The sequence below is a fragment of the Phyllobates terribilis genome, unplaced genomic scaffold (genome assembly GCF_046119375.1).
Source record: "Phyllobates terribilis strain yellow unplaced genomic scaffold, ASM4611937v1 Scaffold_8__6_contigs__length_399053987, whole genome shotgun sequence".
Lineage (NCBI taxonomy): Eukaryota > Metazoa > Chordata > Amphibia > Anura > Dendrobatidae > Phyllobates > Phyllobates terribilis.
This window is the reverse complement of record NW_027362768.1, coordinates 151,757,558-151,785,059: the sequence shown is the minus strand read 5'-3', so window position 1 is coordinate 151,785,059 and position 27,502 is coordinate 151,757,558. Positions and strand designations below refer to the sequence as shown.

At 42.7% G+C, this 27,502-nt stretch overlaps 1 protein-coding gene across 1 annotated transcript in view; it reads right to left on the bottom strand.

The window, feature by feature from the left end:
* AGBL4 (AGBL carboxypeptidase 4) overlaps positions 1–27,502 on the bottom strand; it is a 2,899,935-nt gene that overhangs the window by 271,593 nt on the left and 2,600,840 nt on the right. The window contains exon 10 of the mRNA XM_073642636.1: positions 20,855–21,007. Within this exon, the coding sequence (XP_073498737.1) occupies positions 20,855–21,007 (153 nt within the window). The remainder of the gene's footprint in view (positions 1–20,854; positions 21,008–27,502) is intronic.

Below are 27,502 nucleotides of genomic sequence, written 5' to 3'. Positions count from 1 at the left end.
CATGTGTTTTTGAGCAAACTCTATGCGGGCTTTCATATGTCTTGCACTGAGGAGAGGCTTCCGTCGGGCCACTCTGCCATACACGCCCAACTGGTGGAGGGCTGCAGTGCTAGTTGACTTTGTGGAACTTTCTCCCATCTCTGTACTGCATCTCTGGAGCTCAGCCACAGTGATCTTGGGGTTCTTCTTTACCTCTCTCAGCAAGGCTCTTCTCCCACAATTGCTCAGTTTGGCTGGACGGTCAGGTTTAGGAAGACTTCTGGTGGTCCCAAACTTCTTCCATTTAAGGATTATGGAGGCCACTGTGCTCTTAGGAACCTTGAGTAATGCAGAAATTCTTTTGTAACCTTGGCCAGATCTGTGCCTTGCCACAATTCTGTCTCTGAGCTCCTTGGGCAGTTCCTTTGAGCTCATGATTCTCATTTTGTCTGACATGCACTGTGAGCTGTGAGGTCTTATATAGACAGGTGTGTGTCTTTCCAAATTAAGTCCTATCAGTTTAATTAAACACAGCTGGACTCCAATGTAGGAGTAGAAGCCTCTCAAGGAGGATCACAAGGAAATGGACACCATGTGACTTAAATATGAGTGTCTGAGCCAAGGGTCTGAATACTTATGACCATGTGATATTTCAGTTTTTCTTTTTTAATAAATTTGCAAAAATGTCAATATTTCTGTTTTTTTCAGTCAAGATGGGGTGCAGAGTGTACTTTAATGAGAAAAAAATGAACTTTTTAGAATTTGCCAAATGGCTGCAATGAAACAAAGAGTGAAAAATTTAAAGGGATCTGAATACTTTCCGTACCCACTGTATGTAGTCAGTGATGTAAAAATTGTCTGATGGGCCCCGGTGCAAGTTTTGGGCGCCACCTACCCATCCTGATTATATACGTATCTATTATATGCCCTCCATCCTGTTATTTATGTCCCTCATCCTGCCCCAATCCTGGTATATACAGTCATATGAAAAAGTTTGGGCACCCCTATTAATCTTAAGCTTAATGTTTTATAAAAATTGGTGTTTTTGCAACAGCTATTTCAGTTTGATATATGTAATAACTGTTGGACACAGTAATGTTTCTGCCTTGAAATGAGGTTTATTGTACTAACAGAAAATGTGCAATCTGAATTCAAACAAAATTTGACAGGTGCATAAGTATGGGCACCTCACCAGAAAAGTGACATTAATATTTAGTAGATCCTCCTATTGCAAAAATAACAGCCTCTAGTCACTTCCTGTAGCTTTTAATGAGTTCCTGGATCCTGGATGAAGGTATTTTTGTCCATTCCTCTTTACAAAACAATTCCAGTTCAGTTAAGTTTGATGGTCGCCGAGCATGGACAGCCCTCTTCAAATGATCCCACAGATGTTCAATGGTATTCAGGTCTGGGGACTGGGATGGCCATTCCAGAACATTGTAATTGTTCCTCTGCATGAATGCCTGAGTAGATTTGGAGCGGTGTTTTGGATCATTGTCTTGCTGAAAGATCCATCCCCTGCGTAACTTCAACTTTATCACTGATTCTTGAACATTATTGTCAAGAATCTGCTGATACTGAGTGGAATCCATGCGTCCCTCAACTTTAACAAGATTCCCAGTGCCGGCATTAGCCACACAGCCCCAAAGCATGATGGAACCTCCACCAAATTTTACTGTGGGTAGCAAGTGTTTTTCTTGGAATGCTGTGTTTTTTTGCCGCCATGCATAACGCCTTTTTGTATGACCAAACAACTCAATCTTGGTTTCATCAGTCCACAGGACCTTCTTCCAAAAAGAAATTGGCTTCTCCAAATGTGCTTTTGCATACCTCAGCCGACTCTGTTTGTGGCGTGCTTGCAGAAACGGCTCCTTTCGCATCACTCTCCCATACAGCTTCCCCTTGTGCAAAGTGCGTTGTATAGTTGACCGATGCACAGTGACATCATCTGCAGCAAGTTGATGCTGCAGCTCTCTGGAGGTGGTCTGAGGATTGTCCTTGACTGATCTCACCATTCTTCTTCTCTGCCTTTCTGATGTTTTTCTTGGCCTGCCACTTCTGGCCTTAACAAGAACTGTCCCTGTGTTCTTCCATTTCCTTACTATGTTCCTCACAGTGGATACTGACAGGTTAAATCTCTGAGACAGCTTTTTGTATCCTTCCCCTGAACAACTATGTTGAATAATCTTTGTTTTCAGATCATTTGACAGTTGTTTTGAGGAGCCCATGATGCCACTCTTCAGAGGAGATTCAAACAGGAGAACAACTTGCAAGTAGCCACTTTAAGTAGCTTTTCTCATGATTGCATACACCTGGCTATGAAGTTCAAAGCTCAATGAGGTTACAAAACCAACAAAAGTGCTTTAGTAAGTCAGTAAAAAGTAGGTAGGAGTATTTAAAACAAGAAAATGATAAGGGTGCCCATACTTATGCACCAGTCAAATTTTGTTTGAATGCAGATTGCACATTTTCTGTTAGTACAATAAACCTCATTTCAAGGCAGAAACATTACGGTGTCCAACAGTTATTACATATATCAAACTGAAATAGCTGTTGCAAAAACACCAATTTTTATAAAACAATAAGCTTAAGATTAATAGGGGTGCCCAAACTTTTTCATATGACTGTATATCCCCCTTCCTGCTATATGTCCTCCGTTCTGCTGCTGTTTTTTAATGTATTGAAAAAAGTAAACCATTATACTGACCAGGGACATACATAGAAGTCATAGGGCCCCATAGCAGAAGTTTATTGCACAGCCCATAGTCCTTCCTATAGTATAATGTCCCTCCATAGTGCTCCATACAGTATAATGCACCCCCATAGTCCTCCATATACTGTAGTATAATGCACCCGCATTATGTTACTGCCAAGAGTTCCCATATATTATATAATGCAGTGCCCCCAAAAAACACCAACCACATTGGAAATATAATTCCATTCCATAAGCACCACCAATGTCAACCAGTGCCTAAAGAAAGTGCCCCAACAGTGACCTAATGCCACATTTGCCAACTAATCCCGGAGACAGTAATTTTTGACCATAGTCACGCTACCCAATGGAGGCCAAGACACTTCCACACCTATTCCCCACTTCATCTATGCGTCGGTTCTTGCCGCCCCTAAATATGCAATTCCTTTGATCTCTTCAGGGAAGTTTCAGATTGTCTCAACCACTAGATTCTTTGGGGAGCCTAGTAGCTATCTCTTTTTCTGGATGTTCTGGGAGCCTTGGCAAATATGGTTTATACAATGGCAAGAACCAGCCCTGAAACTACAGAAACCACAGTCTGCCTATCTTCTGTCTGCAGGGTTGGACTCTAGTTCCTTGAGCCCACATGAGATAATGATCCCAAGGTCTCGAAGTCCACCCGTCATCCATACAACATATAACAAAATCAACTTACGATTGCATTGTAACATTAGTGTCAATCATTGTACACATAGGACATTTAAAGGATCCAGTAGGTTATTTGTGAATCATCCCCAACCCGAGTGACCATTGGCGCACTGCCAATGGTGGCAGGCCACGAGACTGCTATGGGGCCCGTGAGCTGGGGGGGGCCCATAGCAGTCGCCTGCACCATGCACCCCCCGCATCGGGCCTCCACCACCTCTGCTCCGCATTCAACTGTATCGGCATGATACAGTTGAGTTGAAAGCATTGATGGAGGAGGGAGCGTCATGTGACACTTCCTCTCCCAGGGCCCGCACCACCACTCAGCGCTGGCACTTCCGGGGTCTTCTCCCTGCCCAACGTACAGCATCATGAAGCCAGCTCATCACACCGTAGACGTCATGAAAGTGCCGCAGAGGACTGGACAGCGTGGGTGCAGCAGCCAGGAGATGGTAAGCTCTCGAGGAGCTGAAGACATTGACATCGTAAAACCCCAACTCATTCAGTCATCAGTTGTCTCTCCCACACACAATTCTCAGTTCATATCTCCATATCAGCCTATATTGAGATGGAGCAGTATAGTGTGCTCTGTATCAAGATGGGGCAGGATAAGGGGCTCTATATGGAGATGGGAAAGTATAGGGGGACTCTGTGTGGAAATGGGGCAGTATATGGAGTTTAGTATGGCAATTGGGCAGTATTGGGGGCTCTATATATATACAGATGGGTCAGAGATGGGGTCTTTGGGTGGAGATGGGGCAGTATAGGGGGCTCAATATGGATATTAGGCAGTATAAGGGGACTATGGCAATGTGGCTGTATAGGGGAACGCTATATGAAGATGGAGCAGTGTTGGGGGTCACTGTGTGGAAATAATTATGGAGGGCTCAATATAGAGATTGGGTAGAATGGGAGGCGGCTCTGTATGGAGTTGGGGCAATATGTGAGGATTCGGTGTGGAGATTGGGCAGTATAGGGGGAACTAGGTGTACAGATGGATCAATATGGGGAGTCTGTGACTGGAGATCAGGCAATATGAGGTCTGCCTATGAAGGAGGGGCAGTATTGAGATTATAATGGAGAATTGGCAGCATTGGAAATACAGTGTAAAGAGGTGGATCAGCAAGAAGTAAAGGGACAGTGTGAAGAGGTGGCTCAATATGGAGTGGAGCATAGTGGGGGGTCAGCATTGGGGGAAAACAATGTGGAGGTCATAGTTCATAAAGAAGGATGGTTTTTTGGGTATATCTCATAATGGACAATGTGGCAGTTGTAGTTCACCAAGGGGCACAGTGGTGGTAGTCATAGTAAGAAAAAAAAAGTGTAACATTATGATGGGAATATTTTATAGGAGGTAACAGTGTGGACACTATATAACATAATAGAGACAATGTGGAGGTCATTATTGTGCAAAGAACACAGTGAGGGGCAATTATTTATTCCGGGGGTACAGTGTAGGGCTTATTTACGGCACGGCATGGTTATTCATATTTATCCCATACTGTGCTATACCTATATTTCTCTGACGTATCTGTGTATTAAGAATCATGGTATGTGTAAAAGGGGCCCACTGAGACTCTTTCGCCTGGGACCCACGAAAACCTGGAGCCGGCCCTGCCCTCTCCCATCATTCCTCCTCTGCGTCTGACGCAGCGGCATCATAACATTACTTCACAACACCACGCTGTGTCAGACAGTGGAGCTGGCAGCTGCTGAGGTGATGAGATAGACGCGCTGCAGAGACTGAAGCAGCGGGAACGAGGAGCGGTAAGTATGTATTTATTTTTATTTTTTTAAATCAGTGAGTACTGATAATACTGGGGGCTTCATTTTTACCCTATTGGGGGGCTTCATTTTTACCCTATGGTGGCGGGTTGCATTTTACCCTAGTGTGGCGGGCTGCATTTTACCCTGTGGGAGAGGCTGCATTTTACCCTATTGGGGGCTGCATTTTATCCTATGGTGGGGGCTGCATTTTACCCTATGGTGGGGGCTGTATTTTACTGTGTTGAAGACCATGGGGAGTCCATAATACTGTGTGCAGGACCATGGGGAGTGCATTGTACTGGGTGCAGGACCATGGAGAGTGCATTGTGCTGTGTGCTGGACCACGCGAAGAGCACTATACTGTGTGCAGGACCATGGGAGTGCCTTATACTGCGTGCAGGACCATATGGAGAGCACTATACTGTGTGCAGGACCATGTGGAGTGCATTATACTATATGGAGGACTATGGGGAGTGCATTATATTGTATGTGGGACCATGGGGAGTGCATTAAATGTGTGGAGGATCATGGGAGTGCATTATACTGTGTGCAGGACCATGGCGAGTGCATTATACTATATGGAGGACTATGGGGAATGCATTATATTGTATGGGGGACCATGGGGAGTGCATTATACTGCGTGGAGGACCATGAGGAGTGCATTAAACTGTGTGCAGGACCATGGAGGAGTTTTTAAACTAGAGACGGGGGGGGGGAACCAAGGAAATAGGTGGGATGTGAGGCAAGCAAGGGGGAAGGGGAGAAGTGAATATAATGAGGGTGGAGAGGGGGGTGGGGATAGTACAGTTAGATCGTTAGAGAAGAATAGGATGCTAAATAACCCCAAAGTTTTATCTTGCATGCTGACCAACGCAAGAAGCCTGACCAATAAGGCGGATGAGCTGCAGGCGCTTATATCGGAGGAGAGGTATGACATCGTAGGTATAACAGAGACTTGGCTAGACGATAGCTACGACTGGGCGGTAAATTTATTAGATTATAGTTTATTTAGAAGGGAACGGAAACAGGGGAAAGGCGGAGGAGTCTGCTTATATGTAAAGTCATGTCTAAAACCCAGACTAAGGGAAGATATAGGAGAGGGAGAAGAGGGGGTCGAGTCCATGTGGGTAGAGATAGAGGGAACTAAAAATAATGATAAAATATTACTGGGGGTCTGCTATAAGCCACCCAATATAACAGAGGAGAATGAGAATCTGCTATTAGGACAAATAGACAAAGTAGCAAAACATAATGAAGTGATTGTAATGGGGGATTTCAACTACCCGGATATTGACTGGGAAACAGAAACCTGTAGATCTCAGAAAGGAAAAAGGTTCTTGACAAATATTAAGGATAATTATCTCTCCCAACTAGTGCAGGAACCAACGAGAGGGAAGGCCGTGTTGGACTTAATATTGACTAATAGGCCTGATAGAATAACTGAGGTACAGATAGGGGGGCACCTAGGTAATAGCGACCATAATATTATCGACTTCAAAATGCCCTTCAGTAGGGTTATCAATAAGGGAACAACAAAAACATTAAACTTTAGGAGGGCGAAGTTTGATCAGCTGAAAGAAAGCCTTCAACTTATTGACTGGGACAAAGTTCTTAATCAAAGGAATACGAATAGTAAATGGGAAACCTTCAAAAGAATTCTGAATACTCATTGCGAGAGATATATACCGTATGGGAATAAAAGGGCCAGAAATAAGAGGAAACCAATATGGTTGAACAAGAACGTAAAAGGGGCGTTAAATAGCAAAAAAGAGGCATTCAAGAGATTAAAAGATGAAAACATTAAGGAGGCACTAATGTGTTACAAGGAAATAACGAGAACCTGTAAAAAACAAATAAAAATAGCGAAGGAGGAAACAGAGAGACGTATTGCTAGGGAAAGTAGATCAAATCCCAAACTGTTCTTTACGTATATAAATAGTAAAAGGATTAAATTGGATAATATTGGACCGATAAAAAGTGAGGAAGGCAAAATCATAGAGAAAGATGAGGATAAAGCTAATCTATTAAATAATTTTTTTTCGACAACTTTCACAAAGGAAATCGAACTAACAGGAGAAATGAGAAGTGACAAACTTAATCCTCCACTAAGTATGACAAATCTAACCCAAGCTGGGGTACAGAAACGCCTCAGTAACATTAAAATAAACAAATCACCAGGACCTGATGGCATACACCCACGGGTACTAAGGGAACTAAGTAATGTGATAGACAGACCGTTATATCTTATATTTAAGGACTCTGTTGAGACTGGGTCTGTACCACTTGATTGGCGACAGGCGAATGTAGTGCCAATATTCAAAAAGGGAGCGAAAAGTGACGCCGGAAACTATCGGCCGGTGAGTCTGACGTCCGTTGTGGGCAAAATTTTTGAAAGCTTCATTAAAGAGGCAATTACGGAGCATCTTGATGCTAATAATCTTTTAATCCCGAACCAACATGGATTCATGAGGAATCGCTCCTGCCAAACAAACCTGATTGACTTCTACGAGGAGGTTAGCTCTCGAGTAGATCAGGGGGAACCAGTGGATGTCGTGTATCTCGACTTCTCAAAAGCGTTCGATAGCGTGCCACATAATAGGTTGGTATACAAAATGAGAATGATGGGGCTGGGGGAAAATGTCTGCAAGTGGGTAGCTAACTGGCTAAAGGATAGAAGGCAGAGGGTGGTTATAAATGGAATATACTCAGATTGGGTAAGCGTCACTAGTGGGGTACCACAGGGGTCTGTACTAGGCCCAATGTTATTTAATATCTTTATTAACGACATAGTCAATGGGATAAATAGTAAAATATCAATATTTGCAGATGACACAAAGTTATGTAAAACAATTAATACAAAAGAGGACAGTGCAGACCTACAGAGGGATTTGGATAAGCTGGGTAGGTGGAGCATTAAATGGCAAATGAGGTTTAACGAGGAGAAATGTAAGGTCATACATATGGGAAGGAAAAATGGAAGTCACCAGTACTCACTGAATGGGAAATCATTGGGGAATTCAGAGATGGAGAAGGACTTGGGCATCTTGATTGATAGCAAACTAAATTGGAGTGCCCAAAGTCAGGCCGCTGCTGTAAGGGCAAACAGAGTAATGGGATGTATCAGAAAAGGTATAGCTGCAAAGGATGAGAACATTGTTCTTCCACTGTACAAAGCACTGGTCAGACCACACTTGGAATATTGTGCTCAGTTATGGGCCCCAATATATAGAAAGGATATAAATGAGCTTGAAAAGGTACAAAGGAGGGCAACAAAATTAATAAAGGGAATGGAGGGACTGCAATACCCAGAGAGGTTGGCAAAACTAGGACTATTCAGCCTGGAAAAGAGAAGGTTGAGGGGGGACATAATAAATGTGTACAAATATGTTAGGGGACAGTATAGAGATCTTGCCCGGGATTTGTTCAAAAGGAGGGATATTACGGTAACAAGAGGGCACTCACTAAGACTGGAAGAGAAAAGGTTTCAGCACCAGCATAGGAAGGGGTTCTTTACGGTAAGAGCAGTGAGAATATGGAATTCACTGAGTGAGGAGACGGTAATGTCGGATTCACTACACCAGTTCAAGCGGGGACTGGATGCATTTCTAGATACCAGGCAGATTTCAGCATATACTTAAAAATAAAATAAAATAGTAGGTTGATACAGGGATTTATTCTGACTGCTGGTTTCAGAGTCGGGAGGGAATTTTTCCTCAGGTGAAGATTGGCCAAATCATTTGGGGTTTTTGCCCTCCTCTGGATCAACTTTAGCAATTACAGAACTAACAGGTCGAACTTGATGGACGCAAGTTTTTATTCGGCTTTACAAACTATGTTACTATGTTACTATGTTACTATGTTACTATGTTACTATGGTGAGTGCATTATACTATATGGAGGAATATGGGGAGTGCATTATACTGTGTGCAGGACCATGGCAAGTGCATTATACTATATGGAGGAATGTGGGGAGTGCATTATATTCTGTGCAGGACCATGGGGAGTGCATTATACTGTGTGGAGGACCATGGGGAGTGCATTATATTGTATGGGGGACCATGGGGAGTGCATTATACTGTGTGGAGGACCATGGGGAGTGCATTATATTGCAAGGAGGACCATGGGGAGTGCATTAAACTGTGTGGAGGATCATGGGGAATGCATTATACTGTGTGCAGGACCATGGGGAGTGCATTATACTGTGTGGAGGACCGTGGGGAGTGCATTATACTGCATGGAGGACCATGGGGAGTGCATTATACTGTGTGGAGGACCATGGGGAGTGCATTATATTGTATGGGGGACCATGGGGAGTGCATTATACTGTGTGGAGGACCATTGGGAGTGCATTATATTGCAAGGAGGACCATGGGGAGTGCATTAAACTGTGTGAAGGATCATGGGGAGTGCATTATACTGTGTGGAGGACCATGGGGAGTGCATTATACTGCGTGGAGGGCCATGGGAAGTGCATTAAATTGTGTGAATGACCGTGGGGAATGCATTATATTGCATGGAGGACCATGGGGAGTGCATTAAACTGTGTGGAGGATCATAGGGAGTACATTATACTGTGTGCAAGACCATGGGGAGTGCATTATACTGTGTGCAGGGCCATGGGGAGTGCATTATACTATATGGAGGACTATGGCGAGTGCATTATATTGTATGGGGGACCATGGGGAGTGCATTGTACTGTGTGCAAGACCATGGGGAGTGTGTTGTACTGTGTGCAGGACCATGGAGAGTGAATTGTACGGTTTGGAGGACCATGGGGAGTGTCTTATACTGTATGGAGGACCATGGGGAGTGCATTATACTCTGTGAGGTGTGAAGGTTTGTGTGTGGCCATTATACTGTATGAAGGCACATTATAGTGCATGGAGGGCTGTGTGGGGGTCACAGTTGGGGGATTATACTGTGTTGGGGTCACCACACTTTGCGTTGGGATTTGAGGTGGGGTACAGTAGGGTCATTATACTGCGCATGTGGAGGAATGCACCATGGGGGTATCATACTGTGTTTGGGGGGCACTTTTGTTGGCATCACACTTTATGGAGGCAATGAAATAGGAATCTACGACTTCAGCAGGAGGAAAATTACTATGTAAAGGCTGGAAAGTTGTGAGATCTGCTCTTCTGTGACCCCGGCAATTTTTTTTTGGGGGGGTGGGGCCCAATTAAAACTTCTGCTATGGGCCCCATGATTCCTATGTACGTCCTTGCTAGTGACACATGATTCCCTCCAAAGTCACCTTCAAATGGTGTAGTCTTCAGCTAGACCTCTGAGGCCCATGATTATATCAGAGGCTGTGCTTACTGTATCCTCTGGTATTCTGGTGAAATAGTCCAACCCTGTTCCCACATTGCCACTCCTATATTAGTTACATTGAGCTCTCAGACTCCAATTTTAAAGGTGTTTAAATCAATTCAATGCAAATCACAATTGAAACGCATTTTATGAAGTTCACAGGTCCCAGTGAATTTGAACAATTTGCTATTTGATTTGCGCGAATCTCTCCAAAAATGCCTGCTGAATTTTTTGCACATTGACAAAGATTGCATTAGAAAAAGAAGGGTGACATGACATCAGGCGCGACCACACGGCCTTTCCCATAATGCTTTGTAGCTATCACATGATATAGCATAGCCAATGAGGAGAGACTATCCTAGCCTGTATAAAAGCAGAGGCAGAGAATGAAGCAGACATTTTAGTGAGATTTTACGATAGTGAGAGGAAGTCAGAGCTCACAGCTCAGCAATAGTGATTATACCAATATAGTGTTTTATTGCAGGTGCTGACTTTTTGGTTGTGTACCTATCTGGCATTTCTTGTCATATAATTTTTGGGAAGGGGATTGAATTTTGTCAAAAAATAGAATAAAAATGTTTAAAAAAATGTAGACATTTAACTGTGCATGTCTGTTTTTGCACATCTGTTTTACTTGTCTAATTTGACATCTTTTCATGCCACACCTATACTTAGGCCTACTGCCACATTTTGCTTTTCACGCATGTACCCAGTTGCGAACATTCGATTGGTGCAACCTGAGCAGCCGCACAGAGGCCCAAAGGTAAGGGGGCCACTACCTTCAAAGCCACTGCAATTGTGTATTATGATGAGCTATTGATTGCAAAGGGCCTATGTACTGCTCTTGCACATGGGCCCTCTTCTGTCTGTATCTGCCACTGCGTGTACCTACCTACCATACCTGGCATTTCTTGTTACATCCTTTTTGGCAAGGGTTGAATAATTGGGGTTGAAAAGATGGTCAAAAGTTAAACATAGTGTTATTCAATATACATGGTAAAAAAAAGTGGCAAGGGCAATTGAAAGGTAGTGTAAAAAAAGCAACAAAAAAAAACATAGTATGGGCAAGAATATGGGTACCACTAGCAGCAGCAGAAACACCACCACCAAAACTGGCACCAGCCATCCTTTGCCTCTGGCAAGCATATTAGTGGGGATAAAGCAGAGAGTGTTATGGAATCTATGGCACATAACTCGTCTCAGTCACAGCATGATGATGTTACCCCTGACAGCGACACCGCCAGTCTGAGTCAGTGCAAAGAATGGTCTGTCTGATCATAAATAACTACTTTTTCGACCATTTTTAATTTGTCATGTTCTACGCTATGAACATCCGTATCTATGATGATGTCACTTTGACATTTCTAAGTCTGTATTTGTTTTAAACAGCTTCAGAGGGCTTGGACACAGCCCTCGGTGACCTGAAAGTATTACATATGTTTTCAGGGCAACTGGATGCTTTGCAACAAAAAATGAAAAATGTGAGAATTAAAAATGTTGGGAAAATTCAACAAACATATCAAATTCAAATTTCAAAAGATTCAATCATCGCTACTCAGGACCAAAACATTGGTCCTCTCAAACTATATGAAGTCTTGTAATCACCCACCGAAGTCTTATATGCATTGTGACTTCTTCGTCACCTTCTCATGTGGCACCCAGCATAGGATGATTCTTTATATTTTTTCTTTATGGACACAAACTGAGATTAGTATAATTTCGTAAATTGACCATGAGAAACCTCCACTTATAGTGTCCTAGAAGCTTTGACATGCCATAAGTGTATGAAATGGGAATACCCCTTTTACCCAATCCTCTCTGGTCTCTACTTCTTGGTTCTGTGTCTGTGCATAGTAAATGGCAGGAAATCACTGACTAACTGAGGTGGGAAACTGTTTGACCACTTGAGTGTTTTGAGATGAGACCAGGAAGTAAAAATCATTGATGACCAGGTTAGTGTAAGAATGGAGCTAGAGGGTCGGTAATAATAATAAAGTATTGTTTATTTCATTTTTTGGACCAGTATAAGCAGTTTGGGAAAAAAGTTCCACTGGAAAACCCTTTAAAATCTCTAAGGAAACATCCTAAAATGATATATGACCATAGAATCAAAGAGAAGAAATGTCATAAGGGTTCATTCACAAGTTCGATTTTCTCGTATCAGTGCTATCCGTGTTTCTCATGGATAGCGCTACGCACACCTGTGATAGTTTATAGGGCCATTCACATGTCCATGATTTTTCGTGGACCGAGAGGTCAGCGGAAAACCATGGAGATGAGTCCAGTTTTGATCCAAGGGTTAGATCAAAATTGGTCACCAGGTCTATAAGAAAATCGGACCACACTTGAAATGTCAGGAAGGAAAGGGTGGAGGACCACACTCTGATCAAACTCTGATCAGAGTCTATTCAAAATAATTGTTCCGTTTTTTTTTGTACGTAAGAAAATTGGATGTGTGAATGAGCCCTAAGATGTTGGAGTCATACGGATATACAATAGTGGGCTCAGGCACCTTCACGTCAACCTATTTACGACTCAATGCAAAATAGCACTATATTAAGGCTGTGTGCATAAGCTATAAGTCCCAAATGTAGGATCGGTGTCCCAATATGAGGCAAGAATGTCTCAACAATGAAATGTTACATGACACGAATGTCACTGTGTCTGGTAGTCTACTAACTATATTTTGCTTTTATATCAATTTAGTTGCAAAAATTCTAAGACCAGTTGAACCCTCCGGGCGCCGGTTGTGTTTATGTAAGACAGAACCTGATTTCCTGAACCTGTTGCTTAGCCCAGATTCAATTCTTAAGCCGCAGAACTAAATCCCTTTGAGCTGTGACTCATTTAGGGGAGATTCAGATAAATGAAACCATCTCCAAAGTGAATCCCATTTCACGGCAAACAAGTTATTAACTCGATCTGCCCGGTTTGCATGTGAAAGCCCTGTGCATTATTAATATAATCTGGATTTCTTTTTAGTTTGGTGTGATAAATGCCTACAAAATTGTATCTGCACTTGAAACCTTTTCAGTCCACAGTGCTTGGTAAATCAATCAGTGCTGACAGATGCTTTAAGGAGAGTAATCTTTTCAATGTGTCTGTCAGTGGTTAATAGAACATTGTTTCTCAGCTTGGCTAAGGCTGGGAGACAGTCAATTATGGCCAACGCAGTGGATGCCTGGCAGGCCCAGAAGCAACCTGCACTCACTAATGGAAATTGCTTAGCTTCATAATCTTTTTTATTTCTATATAGTGCATGATTAAGGCTTGATGTAGAAATGTGTGCACACAGTTTGCAGATTTCAGGCATTTATTTTTCCCTTCAAAATAGTCAGTCATACCTTGATGGGTTTCATCATCATCTAATTTTGCAAAGGGCTCATTCACGAATAGAAAACATTGGGGGTACATTTACTAATTCTGTGCAACAGTTAAATGGTGCAAACTTCTGTCTGAATATGTGCCAAATGTCTCCAGGTGGTTCGTTCTTGGATTATAAAGATTTCTTTATGTCCCAAAATATTAGCACAAAATTGTTTGTGCAAATTTGCTGCATATCTTTGAAAACTAAAGAGGTTGTTAAACTTCTAAAGAACTTTTCCAAGTGTCAAGGAGGAGTTTAAAATTGTTTCTGGAAGAAGTCGTCATGATGGTCTGGATCAGATGGAAAAGACAGAAAAGTGAACACTGTATATAACTGTACTGTAATTTGAGTTGCCGTGAATCGATTCACAGGACCTGGGTCAGTGGCAGTTGGACGATCACCTACTACCTCTCAGCTTCTCTGGCTCTTAATTTGATTTCTGGCCTGGTGAGATGATATTGTTGCGGCGTCACCCACCAGTGACATTGTGCCAAGCCGGCTAATCCAAAGAAGAGCTGAGATGCCGTCAGGTAGGAGGCTGTTCTCAGGGATCCTGTTCAATGACCATAGATTACTGATATGGCCGTTCGATCAGGTCCTGTGAATCATAGCAGTAATCTAACAGTAATTTCTCATATGGCCGGCTGAACTGGTATTTACCGCTATATGAACACTGTATTGCGGTAATATTGTTTTTGATCTTTGTATAAGGTTTTTTCATCAACAACTGTCATCGGCTGAGCTTTCCAGGACAATTAATGTAAGCTAGCTGTAGAGATAAGAGAATCAATTCACTGGACCTAGGTCCGGTGGACAGGTCAGTATTTCATGGCCACTGGACTGGAGCGTTGAGCACCTCAGGCTCCTCTTTTGATTAACCAAGCCGGCTAATCAAAAGAGGATCCGAGGGTGTCTGCAGGTAGGAGGTGGTTCCTAAAGCTCCCGTCTAGTGGCCATTGACTACTGACCCGACGGCTGGACAAAGTGTCCAGCGAATTTATTCTCTCATCTTTAATTAGCTAGTTTAAGGGCCCAATAAAATATATTTTGCCTTCCAACCGTGCTCTTTGGCGCCAATATTTGAATCCAAATATTAGCGCCAAACTATGTTTTTTTTTGTCCTGGTGAAGAAGTCTGTAGTTCTTCGAATCGCGTCGACCAACTAAAGAAACCGCTATTACCACTTGTCTGGACTTGGATCTATTACATTGTTCACCAGCCACGCGGATCGTTCACAAATCTTCCTTCCCAGTGAATGAAATAGACATTCTTGGCTGCTGAACTGCAAAGAGGCAACAACTAAAAAATATATATATCTGACCATTAAAGCCTAAAACAAAGTGTTAATTAGAAGGCAAATTTATGCACCGAGTATTGTAATGCAGCGGCTTGCGGCATTACTGTAATGGTCCAGGGTGTGTTTTGGCTGACCATGTACCTCCCCCTCAGGTGACTGATCACATGACTGTGACATCAGCACAGGTCTTGTGCACACAGAAGGTCTGATCACATGACTGTGACATCAGCACAGGTCCTGTGTGTGCACTGGAGGATATACAGTGGTGGCCAAAAGTATTGGCACCCCTGCAATTCTGTCACATAATACTCAGTTTTTTCCTGAAAATGATTGCAATCACAAATTCTTTGGTATTATTATCTTCATTTAATTTGTCTTCAATGAAAAAACACAAAAGAGATTGAAGCAAAAATCAAATCATTGATCATTTCACACAAAACTCCAAAAATGGGCCAGACAAAAGTATTGGCACCCTCAGCCTAATGCTTGGTTGCACAACCTTTAGCCAAAATAACTGCGAAGAACCGCTTCCGGTAACCATCAATGAGTTTCTTACAATGCTCTGCTGGAATTGTAGACCATTCTTCTTTGGAAAACTGCTCCAGGTCCCTGATATTTGAAGGGTGCCTTCTCCAAACTGCCATTTTGAGATCTCTCCACTGGTGTTCTATGGGATTCAGGTCTGGACTCATTGCTGGCCACCTTAGAAGTCTCCAGTGCTTTCTCTCAAACCATTTTATAGTGCTTTTGGAAGTGTGTTTTGGGTCATTGTCCTGCTGGAAGACCCATGACCTCTGAGGGAGACCCAGCTTTCTCACACTGGGCCCTACATTATGCTGCAAAATTTGTTGGTAGTCTTCAGACTTCATAATGCCAAGCACACGGTCAAGCAGTCCAGTGCCAGAGGCAGAAAAGCAACCCCAAAACATCAGGGAACCTCCGCCATGTTTGACTGTAGGGACCGTGTTCTTTTCTTTGAATGCCTCTTTTTTTATCCTGTACATTCTATTTTGATGCTTTTTCCCAAAAAGCTCTATTTTTGTCTCATCTGACCAGAGAACATTCTTCCAAAACGTTTTAGGCTTTCTCAGGTAAGTTTTGGCAAACTCCAGCCTGGCTTTTTTATGTCTCGGTGTAAGAAGTGGGGTCTTCCTGGGTATCCTACCATACAGTCCCTTTTCATTCAGACGCCGACGGATAGTAGGGGTTGACACTGTTGTACCCTTGGGCTGCAGGGCAGCTTGAACTTGTTTGGATGTTAGTCGAGGTTCTTTGTGCGGATGGTGGATAATCTTGCATTGAAATCTCTCGTCAATTTTTCTTTTCCATCCACATCTAGGGAGGTTAGCCACAGTGCCATGGGCTTTAAACTTCTTGATGACACTGCGCACGGAAGACACAGGAACATTCAGGTCTTTGGAGATGGACTTGTAGCCTTGAGATTGCTCATGTTTCCTCACAATTTGGTTTCTCAAGTCCTCAGACAGTTCTTTGGTCTTCTTTCTTTTCTCCATGCTCAATGTGGTACACACAAGGACACAGGACAGATGTTGAGTCAACTTTAATCCATGTTAACTGGCTGCAAGTGTGATTTAGTTATTGCCAAAACCTGTTAGGTGCCACAGGTAAGTTACAGGTGCTGTTAATTACACGAATTAGAGAGGCATCACAAGATTTTTCAAACAGTGCCAATACTTTTGTCCACCCCCTTTTTTAGGTTTGGTGTGGAATTATATCCAATTTGGCTTTAGGACAATTCTTTATGTGTTTTTTCATTGAAGACAAATTAAATGAAGATAATAATACCAAAGAATTTGTGATTGCAATCATTTTTTGGAAGAAACTGAGTATTATCTGACAGAATTGCAGGGGTGCCAATAATTTTGGCCACCACTGTATAAACCCTGGTAGTTTTGAGACAGTGTGTGAAAGGTGTGAGGCCTGTTCCCTGAGTGGGACACTGTTAGAGTGTGAGGCCTAGTGAGGCCTAGTGAGGCCTAGTGAAGCCTGAAAGGCAGAGGCTGGATCCTTATGTGTAAGAGATGCCAGTAGCCTTGGAGGGCAAGAGGCTTGGAAGACAAGAGTCCTGGAAGGCAGAGGCTGGATGTTATGTGTGTAAACATACCAGTAGCCTTTGAGGGTACGAGGGCTGGAGACCCCCATCTGGGAAGCCGTAAAAAGCCACAGCGGTGGCAGAACAAATCTGACTGAAGCAGCTACGACCCGGCAAAGGTAAAAACACTACTTGATGTGGACATTTATGTTGTTACCTTGCTGAAGGCTGTATCTGGAGCCAAGTGGACATATCTGTCACTGGAAAGGCTCTTGGACATTATATGTGTAATATGTCGGCGAGCCACTGAGATGGACTCGGTTACAAGCAGTTATGAAGTGTAATAAACTGCTGAATTGTGAAATACCGGAAAGTCGTTGCATGTGTGCTTTAATTGACCCGGTGAAGCGAGTGTCCCCCAGCATGATGACTAGCGCTGCCTTACAGTATCTAAAGACATGCAGAGCAAAAGTGTGCCGATTTATGACAAAACCTCACGATGTTACATTTTCTGCCGGCCCAACCCATTGGGTGCACCAGGTCTAATGAGAATTAGTTACCACTCGCATAACGCCTGGGAGTATTTTTCTTTAAGAAATCGGTAAGAATATTTATTTTTCTCGGAGTGAAGATCAGGTGAATTTTCCCTGTGATAGTCAATAAAAATAATAGTTTTTATAATGTGGAGAAAATAAAATGGAAATTGGCCGAGGTCCCGCAGTCGGACCAATATTGCTCCCGTACATAGGAAAGAAATGTAATCAGCAAAATGGGTGCGTTAAAGAGGCCCTATAATTACAGTATTATTGCTTTTCCACTGGCGCTGTATAGAAGGCAGTAAGGCTTTGTAATACTGAAAACAGTGAAATAAAACCATTTACTGTATGCCTGCCTCATTGATGAGAACTCTTCTATTACTTTCCATCAGGCAAATGGTCCTTTTTTTATTATGTCTCCTGAAGTTTGCAGACTCGGCTATTTTAGGTCACAATGACCTTCGTGTTTTTTTTTTCTTTTCTCGTTATTATTTCACCAAAGTTTTGATGAACAATAATAAAAAAAGAAAACAGCAGCAGTTCCTAAATGCAACGTCTTATATCTTGCCCATGTGAAAAACGAAATCTGCTGCATGTAAAGTAACACAAAATTGTTATCAGTTGATCCCTATTAAAAAGATGGAAAATAATTCTGTGCTGATTTTTTTATGCATCTTTATAGCATTCTAAGCTCCTTTTTTTTCAGATAAAGAGCTTCAAATCTCATGCACAAATTTATAAATGTAAAAGGTATCATGTTCACTACCTGCAGCGAACACTAGAGGCACCATACTGTCACATTGGGTTTTAATGTGTAACTGTACGCAGAATGCTCCCTCTAGTGGTGGCGGCGGGCAGCCGGAATGTTATGCATTCAATCTATGTCTATGCAGGGTGTTTGGAGCTTTGCATCAAAGATATATTATATTAATCAGCACAGAATTTTTAATAAGTTCAGATTAAAGCATTTCCTGCCCCAAGGTCTAACGCTGTGTATCAGTCGCCGCTCCCATTGTCTGTTATTGTCTACAGAGCTGACGTCACGGAGACAGCGCTGCAACCAATCAGTGAGCTCAGCAGCTTTCAGCTGCTCATGCTGTCAACCTAGGCAGAGCTGCTGAGCTCAGTTATTGGCTGCAGCGCTGTCAACGTGATGTCAGCTCTGCAGACAATAACGGACACTGGGAGCAGCTGTTGAGAGTCAGCGCTGGACCCAGGGAGGGTGAGTAAAGAACAGAGGACAGGAGTTTTCCAAAACCCCTTTAAAAAACGTACAGGTTTTCAAGGGCAAAAATTTGCATAAGGGCTCGTTAAGACGTCCGTTTTTTTCATGGACGAGAAAAACGGTCGTAGCTTCATCAGTGGCATTGTTCAGAGTTTCACCAGAGTGCCGTCCGAGTTTGGTTAGATTTTCATCAGAGTTTGGACAGAATTTCATTAGTTTTTCTCTGAAAAAAAGTTTCTCTACATTCTCTTATCTATCAGTCTGTGATAAACGGACAGCACTCAGAAGGCATCCATGTGCTGTGCGATTTCTTCATGGATCAATATCGGACATGTCTCAGTGATTTCGCGCACACCACTAGGTCTCCAAAATAAAAGATTGGACACGTGAACAGCCTCCATAGACTATACTAGGTACGAATCCTATCTATGAAAGCACAAGATAGAACTTGTAAATGAAAAATGGAAGTCTGAATGGACCTAAGTCAAACAGAAATTTGTGTCTTGTGTCTGAAGAGAAGATTTAGAATCTGGCAGCAAAAAACCCTGCAGGAGGATCAATAGTAATGAATTGCAATAAATGGGTGACTCAATACATCTCAACACTGAAGCACATTGGTTCATTGGCTTTGCATCTATGATATCATGTCCTTTGTAGATCGCCATGATGGCACAAGTCTATTCTAGTCTGATGAGTCACGTTTTGCATCGTGTGAACGTCTGGTCGCATGTCTGTTACTAATCTGGAGACAAGACGGTACCAGGATGCACCATGGAAAGTAGACAAGCCAGCAGATACAGAGTGATGTTGTGGACAAAGTCCTTGGGTCCTGCCATTCATGTTGGTGACATTGCACAGAAAACAACATGGCAGTGGCATCTTACAATGGGATAATGGCCCTTCCACATTGCAAAAACTGTACAGCAATGAGGAATATGACAAAGTTTTCAAGGTGATGACTTGTTCTCCAAATTCCCCAGATCTCAATCTGTTTGAGCATGTGTGGGATGTGCTGGAAAAGTCTAATCCATGGAGGATGCACCTTGGAATTTAAGGGACTTATAGAGCACCTATCACCAGTCTGAGGCTGCTATTTTTATTTAAGACAAGAGAGTGGGAAGCCTTAGACAGGAGGAACTCTCCAATCATCACCTATTAACAAAAGTGTCACCCTAAAGGACCCAACTTTCGAGCAAAATTCAGGTCTGAATTTTTGTGTTGTGAGACCCTGACAGGGGCGCAATGACCAGGCCCAGCGAGTAAGGGTATGCCAGCAGAGACTTCAACTGGATGTGCATCCTCGGGCACACATCTAGTTGAAGTGTATGGCGGCGCAGAGACCCATCAGCTCCATGCGTGACAATACACGCTGCCGAACAATCAATTTATTCAGGATGGGGGGGCAACAGTCCAAATTTTTCACCGGGGTTTATAAGACTTTAGTTACACCACTGGATCCCGACATGCAGATCAGGTTCACACAATCCTCCTTATTGTGAGCAAAGGAGGGTTGTCGTACTCTGCTCTACATGCCGGGATCCCACAACCCTGAAGATGAAAATTAGAAGAATCACCAGTCTGAGGCTGCCCACTCTTTTAAAGGATTTGCTGCCAATGTCTTGGTGCCAGGACATCATCAATAGTCCTGTAAAATCCATGACATGATAGGTGTCCATCCATGACCTGACCAATCCATGATAGGTCAGAGTTGTTTTGGCTGCACGTGGGACCTGCGCAATATTAAGCAGGAGGTTGATCAGTCTAAATTCCCAATGTTTTCCAATAATTGTGATGTATAAAATTTATGAGCTCAGTACCTGACACCATTTAGTACACAATATGGCACGGCTCGCTGCTTGTTAGGCGATGTTTTAGCCCCTGTTCTGACGGCTCGATAAGAATAAGAACGTTGACGATACTTACAAAAGAGAAGTCCTCAGCATTTCGGCAGAGCATCTTAGGGAAAATGGCTTGTCTCTGAAATAGCTCCTCTTGCTCGAAGATATTCCCATACATGAATCCATTCATCATGGTGGAATGGGCATGAATGTCTATGTAAAACTCCAAACTGGTCTTCTGTTGGAGCAAGATATAAAATATTCCATCAGATCTACAGATTCGTCTCAACATTTCCCAATAAGTACAATAGCAAATGTGATACATTCCCCGTTACTGCAAAGAGATTGCTTAATAATTTGCGATTTGCTTTTTTTGAGACCCTCTATTTTATCATCGAAGAAACATACAACATTACCTTTAAAGTCAACCTCCATCTTTTAACACAATGTAATTTTAGGCCAATTTACAAATAACAAAAATGGGGAATATAACAATTTTTTGAAAAAAATATACCATCAAGGTAATTTAAAGTTAACATATGTTACTGTAATACACCTAGTCATAGCCCAAACTAGCGGAGGAGACACCATTGCAAATGCTAGGTCGCATAAAGATGGTTACCCAACAATAACTCACAGAATAGGTAATAAATGAATGATTAATGGAGGTCCCGCTGTTTGGACCCTCACAGTCCCTAGAATGGGGGTCTTGATATAAGAGTAATCTGCAGGTAAATAGAGTTTCTCAAGGTGACAGGTTCTCTTTAAAGGGAATCAGTCACCAGGTTGTTGCTACCTAATCTGAAAACAGCATAATGTAGGGACAGAGACCCTGATTCCAATAATGTATCACTGAGGGGGCTGCTTGCTGTAGTTTTTATAAAATAACTGTTTTATCAACAGGAGATTATCACTAGTGGACTAGTAAATGTGCTGCCAGGTTGTCCAACCCCGACCCCACTACTTTCTGCCTATGCACAGTGTACACAGAAAGCTGCCTATCAGTGGTATGGGCGGGGTTATGGAGAGCTCAGCATTCAGAGAACTGGGAGATATGCAGCAGAGAAATCAAAACTGCATTAATCAGCATAGTAAGTGACACATCTCTAGAATCAGGGTCTCTGTCTATAGATAACAATGCTCTCAGATGAGGTAGCAAAAACCTGGTGACAGATTCCATTTAACTTTTATTCCAATCCATTAAAATGTAGTACTAGCAAAAAAAATGGCCTTTCCTAATCACATTCCAGTAACTGATCCATTAAACCAGTACTGGGACGTGATCCATCCACCATATGTCAACTAACAGCAATAATAGGGTATAAAGGGGAATGGAACTTATAAGTCGTCAACACTCACACGTCCATGTGGTCAAAGGGAAAAATCACAGAGATTGCTTGTATGGCTGTGTTAGACGATATTTTCACCCATTCTTATCCACAAAATTTAGTGTCCACCTTCCAATAACTTTTCTTAGACTCGTATGACAAGGCTTGTAAGAGAGTCGATATTGACTTGTAGGATTGTTACTTCCTATAGGTGGCACTAGAGTTCTTGTCCACTTCCTCTCGGAAGAGACAATTTGCATATTTCCCAGAGGAGCATTGCGGCTTAAAAGTCTCCTCACCTCCGCATGTCAGGCTTAACATGTCACTCTCTGCAAGGAGAAACGTCTTGGATCCCGATCTTAATAAACTCTAAAACCCCTGTATTCCAGTCTCAGGGAAGAGTTACATCAGGGGCTGTAGTCAAAAAAGCTAGGTTATTGCCAAAACCAGGACAAGATCAATACCTAATTTAGAGCGCCCTGTAACTCAGTGATCTGAAAATCAGCCAATATTTAGCCTGATGTCATAATTATTAGTAGTCAGCAGGCAGCATGCACCAGAAATGGTCCTGATAATGGCCATCATCCCAGCTGCCAGGACCACCATTGAAGCAATCGCTGTGTTTTCTCCTCTGACCACATGGACGGGTGAGGTTTGAAGACTTATAAATGCCAATCCCCCTTATACCCTATTATTGCTATTGGTTGACTTATGACTGATGGATCATTTCTCTGTACTGTTATAGTGGATCGGTTTACGGAGCGTGATTTTGAATAGGACATTTGGTTCGTAGTAGTACATTTCAGTGGACTGAAGTAAAAGTTTTAGAGGATTCTTTTTCTCTGGGATTCGGTTTGTTTTTCATCCCTACTGATTGTATTTTAGCTATGTCTGTGATTGGCACATAGTATTTACCCCAACTTTTGCTTTTTTTTCTAGTAAATCACATGGATTTGGTCATTACTCTCGTAAAAGTTGCAAGTTTAGAAGTCGCACAAATTGTTCTACTCAGTGTATTTCTATGGAAGCTTCCATCACACACCAGTTACACAGTTATACTCTATACTCCTAAGTGACCAACTTCACTTCAAATTTAAAGAAAAAGTCCACGTATCTTCACTTTAAAGAAGATCTTTAGTTAGGTCAAAAGTGGCCAGTTAATAATTTTACTTTTTTTCCACTGCTCTCCTGAGTATTTTCCTTTTTCCTTTTTTAATCTGCTGTATGTAACTCTGGTGGGTGTGGACTCACTGCATCACGGGCCAAGCTTACCCTAGAGGGGCATGACTACATGTCTACTGGGTCTTCACTTGGGCCTCTGGTGGTGAGGATAGACTGGGCTGCCGGTAGACACCAGGTATCACTCCATGGCAGTGCCCGGGACCTCAGCAGCAGACCGGAAGGTGTAGGTACAAGGTACAGGAGGGCAAAGGCAAGAAGTGGTCAGACAATCCAAGGTCAGGGCAGGCAGCACAGGTTCAATACACGTAGTCGAGATCAGGAGCAGAGCAGTCAGACAGGACGGGTGAACAAGCCGGGTCGTTAACGGGAATCAGAATATGGTGGAATGCATAAACAGTTGCTAGTAATCGACGTTCGGGCAAGGATTGGTGGGAGGAGCTGCCTAATATAGACCCTCTTGGCACGGGATAGGCCGGGGAGCCTAATCTCTGCAGGACACAGCAGGGTTAAATTCCTGAAGAGACCGGCCAATCTCCCCTAAGTAGTGCTGAGCAGTGCTGCAAGAGGTAAAACTCAGTGAGCTGGACTGACACGAGGAGAAGCAGCGCGGTGATCACGTTGATTAGGGCGATGCTGAGGAGGCATGCGAGTTACCGCCATGACTCTCTACAGTTCCAGAGATATGGGCCTTTTTATTTAGTTCAACTTTTTTTAGTCTTTCAAAAGAGGCGTGGCTCACAGGATCCTCAGGGGCGTGTCCTTAGACTTCTGTGCATAATTAACCAGTGAGCACTGCCTCCTGGGAAATACCATTAAAATTAGCACTAATATAAAAAAGTCTATAGGTCTGGAATCGTAAGATGGATTTTAAAGCTGCAAAAAGCAAAATACTCAGGGGAGCAGCAGGTATACAATAAATGAAAAACTGCACATTTTTGATTTGGTAACAGGTCCTCTTTAGCAAATATATATTACAAGTTCTTCTCCTGTACTTGTTAGTGCCCTCCTCCAAAAAAAACTGCAAAGCTCTCCTGTTCAAAATGGCCCCTAGTGGTGGATCATGTGACCAGACATGTCCATTTATCTCCTCCAAAAGAAAAACACTGCATATGGGAAAGCTGTTTTTCAATTGGAGGCGGTCGGGTCACATGCTCCTCCATCAGCGGCCATGTTGAAGAGAGCTGTATATGGTGAGGAAGGCTGCAGTAACAAGTAGCTATGATACTTACAAATCAGTAGGTGCAAAAAGATAATGTTCCCAACACGTCTTTAAATGTTTGGTGTGTACGGTAACTCAACTCATAAATCAAAAGTAATTATAGATTTTAGTTGAACTTCATAGTTTGCAATTATGGAGCTTTTCATTAAATAAAATATGCAAATTCCTTCCTCTGAGGTTCCCCTATACATAATCAGAATTATTTTTAAAATTTATTTTTTAGGTAATGCTCATTTTGTTCTGCATATGTTTTTATTAAAACAGACATCCACTGCTTTATAAATAGGTTGATGAATATGCCCCAATTTCCCACATTAATGGGGAAGCTCATAGAAGCGATTTAATAAGAAGTCAGCAGAGGAATACAATCTTGCTGCCCCCTACAGTTTTATTTCCGTGACTTCACTAATAAATAGAGTAAAATGGGACCCGAGCACATTAGGAAAAAAAAAATGTCATTACGCTCGCTAAGAAAATGGGTTAGTACTTTATCACATGGTATGAGAACGGCTGAATGGTTGCAGGTAATGAAATCTGTTTTCACCTTTAATTGAAAGTAACCAAATCAATAAGAAATGGTGATCTGCGTGAGACTTATTATGTCTGAATTTGATCATATAGTAGCAATTAAAAAAATATATAAACATATGCTGTTTTTGGGGTATATTGTCCGAGGGCTGTTAGATAAGAATATGTATACGATGTGTTGGAGTATACAACAGCTGCTGACTTTCAAGCCACAAGATGCTCATAGTGGGTCAAACTGTTTAGAGATCCTGTCATCCGACTGAAAAAGACATTGTCATCTGACTGATCAGGACATTGTCATCTGACTGATCAGGACATTGTCATCTGACTGAAAAGCACATTGTCATTCGACTGAGAAGGACATTGCCATCCGACTGAAAAGCACATTGCCATCCGACTGAAAAGGACATTGCCATTCGACTGAAAAGCACATTGCCAAAATTAGGTAATACATAAGACTCTGTTCACAAATATCCTCCCAAATGACCTTTGCTGCTGTATACAGCTTCCCAAACTCCCATTTAAAGGGAATCTGTCATCAGGCCCATTATTCTGTATGGAGAACTATGTGGGGCCCATTATTCTGTATGGAGAACTATGTGGGGCCCATTATTCTGTATGGAGGACTATGTGGGGCCCATTATTCTGTATGGAGAACTATGTGGGGCCATTATACTATATGGAGGACTATGTGAGGCCCATTATTCTGTATGGAGAACTATGTGGGGCCCATTATACTGTATGGAGGACTATGTGAGGCCCATTATTCTGTATGGAGGACTATGTAGGGCCATTATACTGTATGGAGGACTATGTGAGGCCCATTATTCTGTATGGAGAACTATGTAGGGCCATTATACTGTATGGAGGACTATGTGAGGCCCATTATTCTGTATGGAGAACTATGTGGGGCCCATTATTCTGTATGGAGGACTATGTGGGGCCCATTATTCTGTATGGAGAACTATGTGGGGCCATTATACTATATGGAGGACTATGTGAGGCCCATTATTCTGTATGGAGAACTATGTGGGGCCCATTATACTGTATGGAGGACTATGTGAGGCCCATTATTCTGTATGGAGGACTATGTGGGGCCCATTATTCTATATGGAGGACTATGTGGGGCCATTATACTGTATGGAGGACTTTGTGGGGCCCATTATTCTGTATGGAGGACTAAGTGGGGCCCATTATACTGTATGGAGGACTATGTGGGGCCATTATACTGTATGGAGGACTATGTGAGGCCCATTATTCTGTATGGAGGACTATGTGGGGCCCATTATTCTGTATGGAGGACTATGTGGGGCCCATTATACTGTATGGAGGACTATGTGGGGCCCATTATTCTGTATGGAGGACTATGTGGGGAACATTATTCTATATGGAGGACTATGTGGGGCCCATTATTCTATATGGAGGACTATGTGGGGCCATTATACTGTATGGAGGACTTTGTGGGGCCCATTATTCTGTATGGAGGACTAAGTGGGGCCCATTATACTGTATGGAGGACTATGTGGGGCCATTATACTGTATGGAGGACTATGTGAGGCCCATTATTCTGTATGGAGGACTATGTGGGGCCAATTATTCTGCATGGAGGACTATGTGGGGCCCATTATACTGTATGGAGGACTATGTGGGGCCCATTATTCTGTATGGAGGACTATGTGGGACCCATTATACTGTATGGAGGACTATGTGGGGCCCATTATTCTATATGGAGGACTATGTGGGGCCCATTATACTGTATGAAGGACTATGTGGGGCCCATTATACTGTATGGAGGACTATTGTGGGGCCCATTATTCTGTATGGAGGACTATGTGGGGCCATTATACTGTATGGAGGACTATGTGGGGCCCATTATTCTGTATGGTGGACTATATGAGGCCATTATACTGTATGGAGGACTATGTGGGGCCCATTATTCTGTATAGAGGACTATGTGGGCCCATTATTCTGTATGGAGGACTATGTGGGGCCCATTATTCTGTATGGAGGACTATGTGGGGCCATTATACTGTATGGAGGACTATGTGGGGCCTATTATTCTGTATGGTGGACTATATGAGGCCATTATACTGTATGGAGGACTATGTGGGGCCCATTATTCTGTATGGAGGACTATGTGGGCCCATTATTCTGTATGGAGGACTATGTAGGGCCATTATACTGTATGGAGGACTATGTGGGGCCCATTATACTGTATGGAGGACTATGTGGGGGCCATTATTCTGTATGGAGAACTATGTGGGGCCCATTATTCTGTATGGAGAACTATGTGGGGCCCATTATTCTGTATGGAGGGCTATGTGGGGCCCATTATACTGTATGGAGGACTATGTGGGGCCCATTATACTGTATGGAGGACTATGTGGGGCCCATTATACTGTATGGAGGACTATGTGGGGCCCATTATACTGTATAGAGGACTATGTGAGGCCATTATACTGTATGGAGGACTATG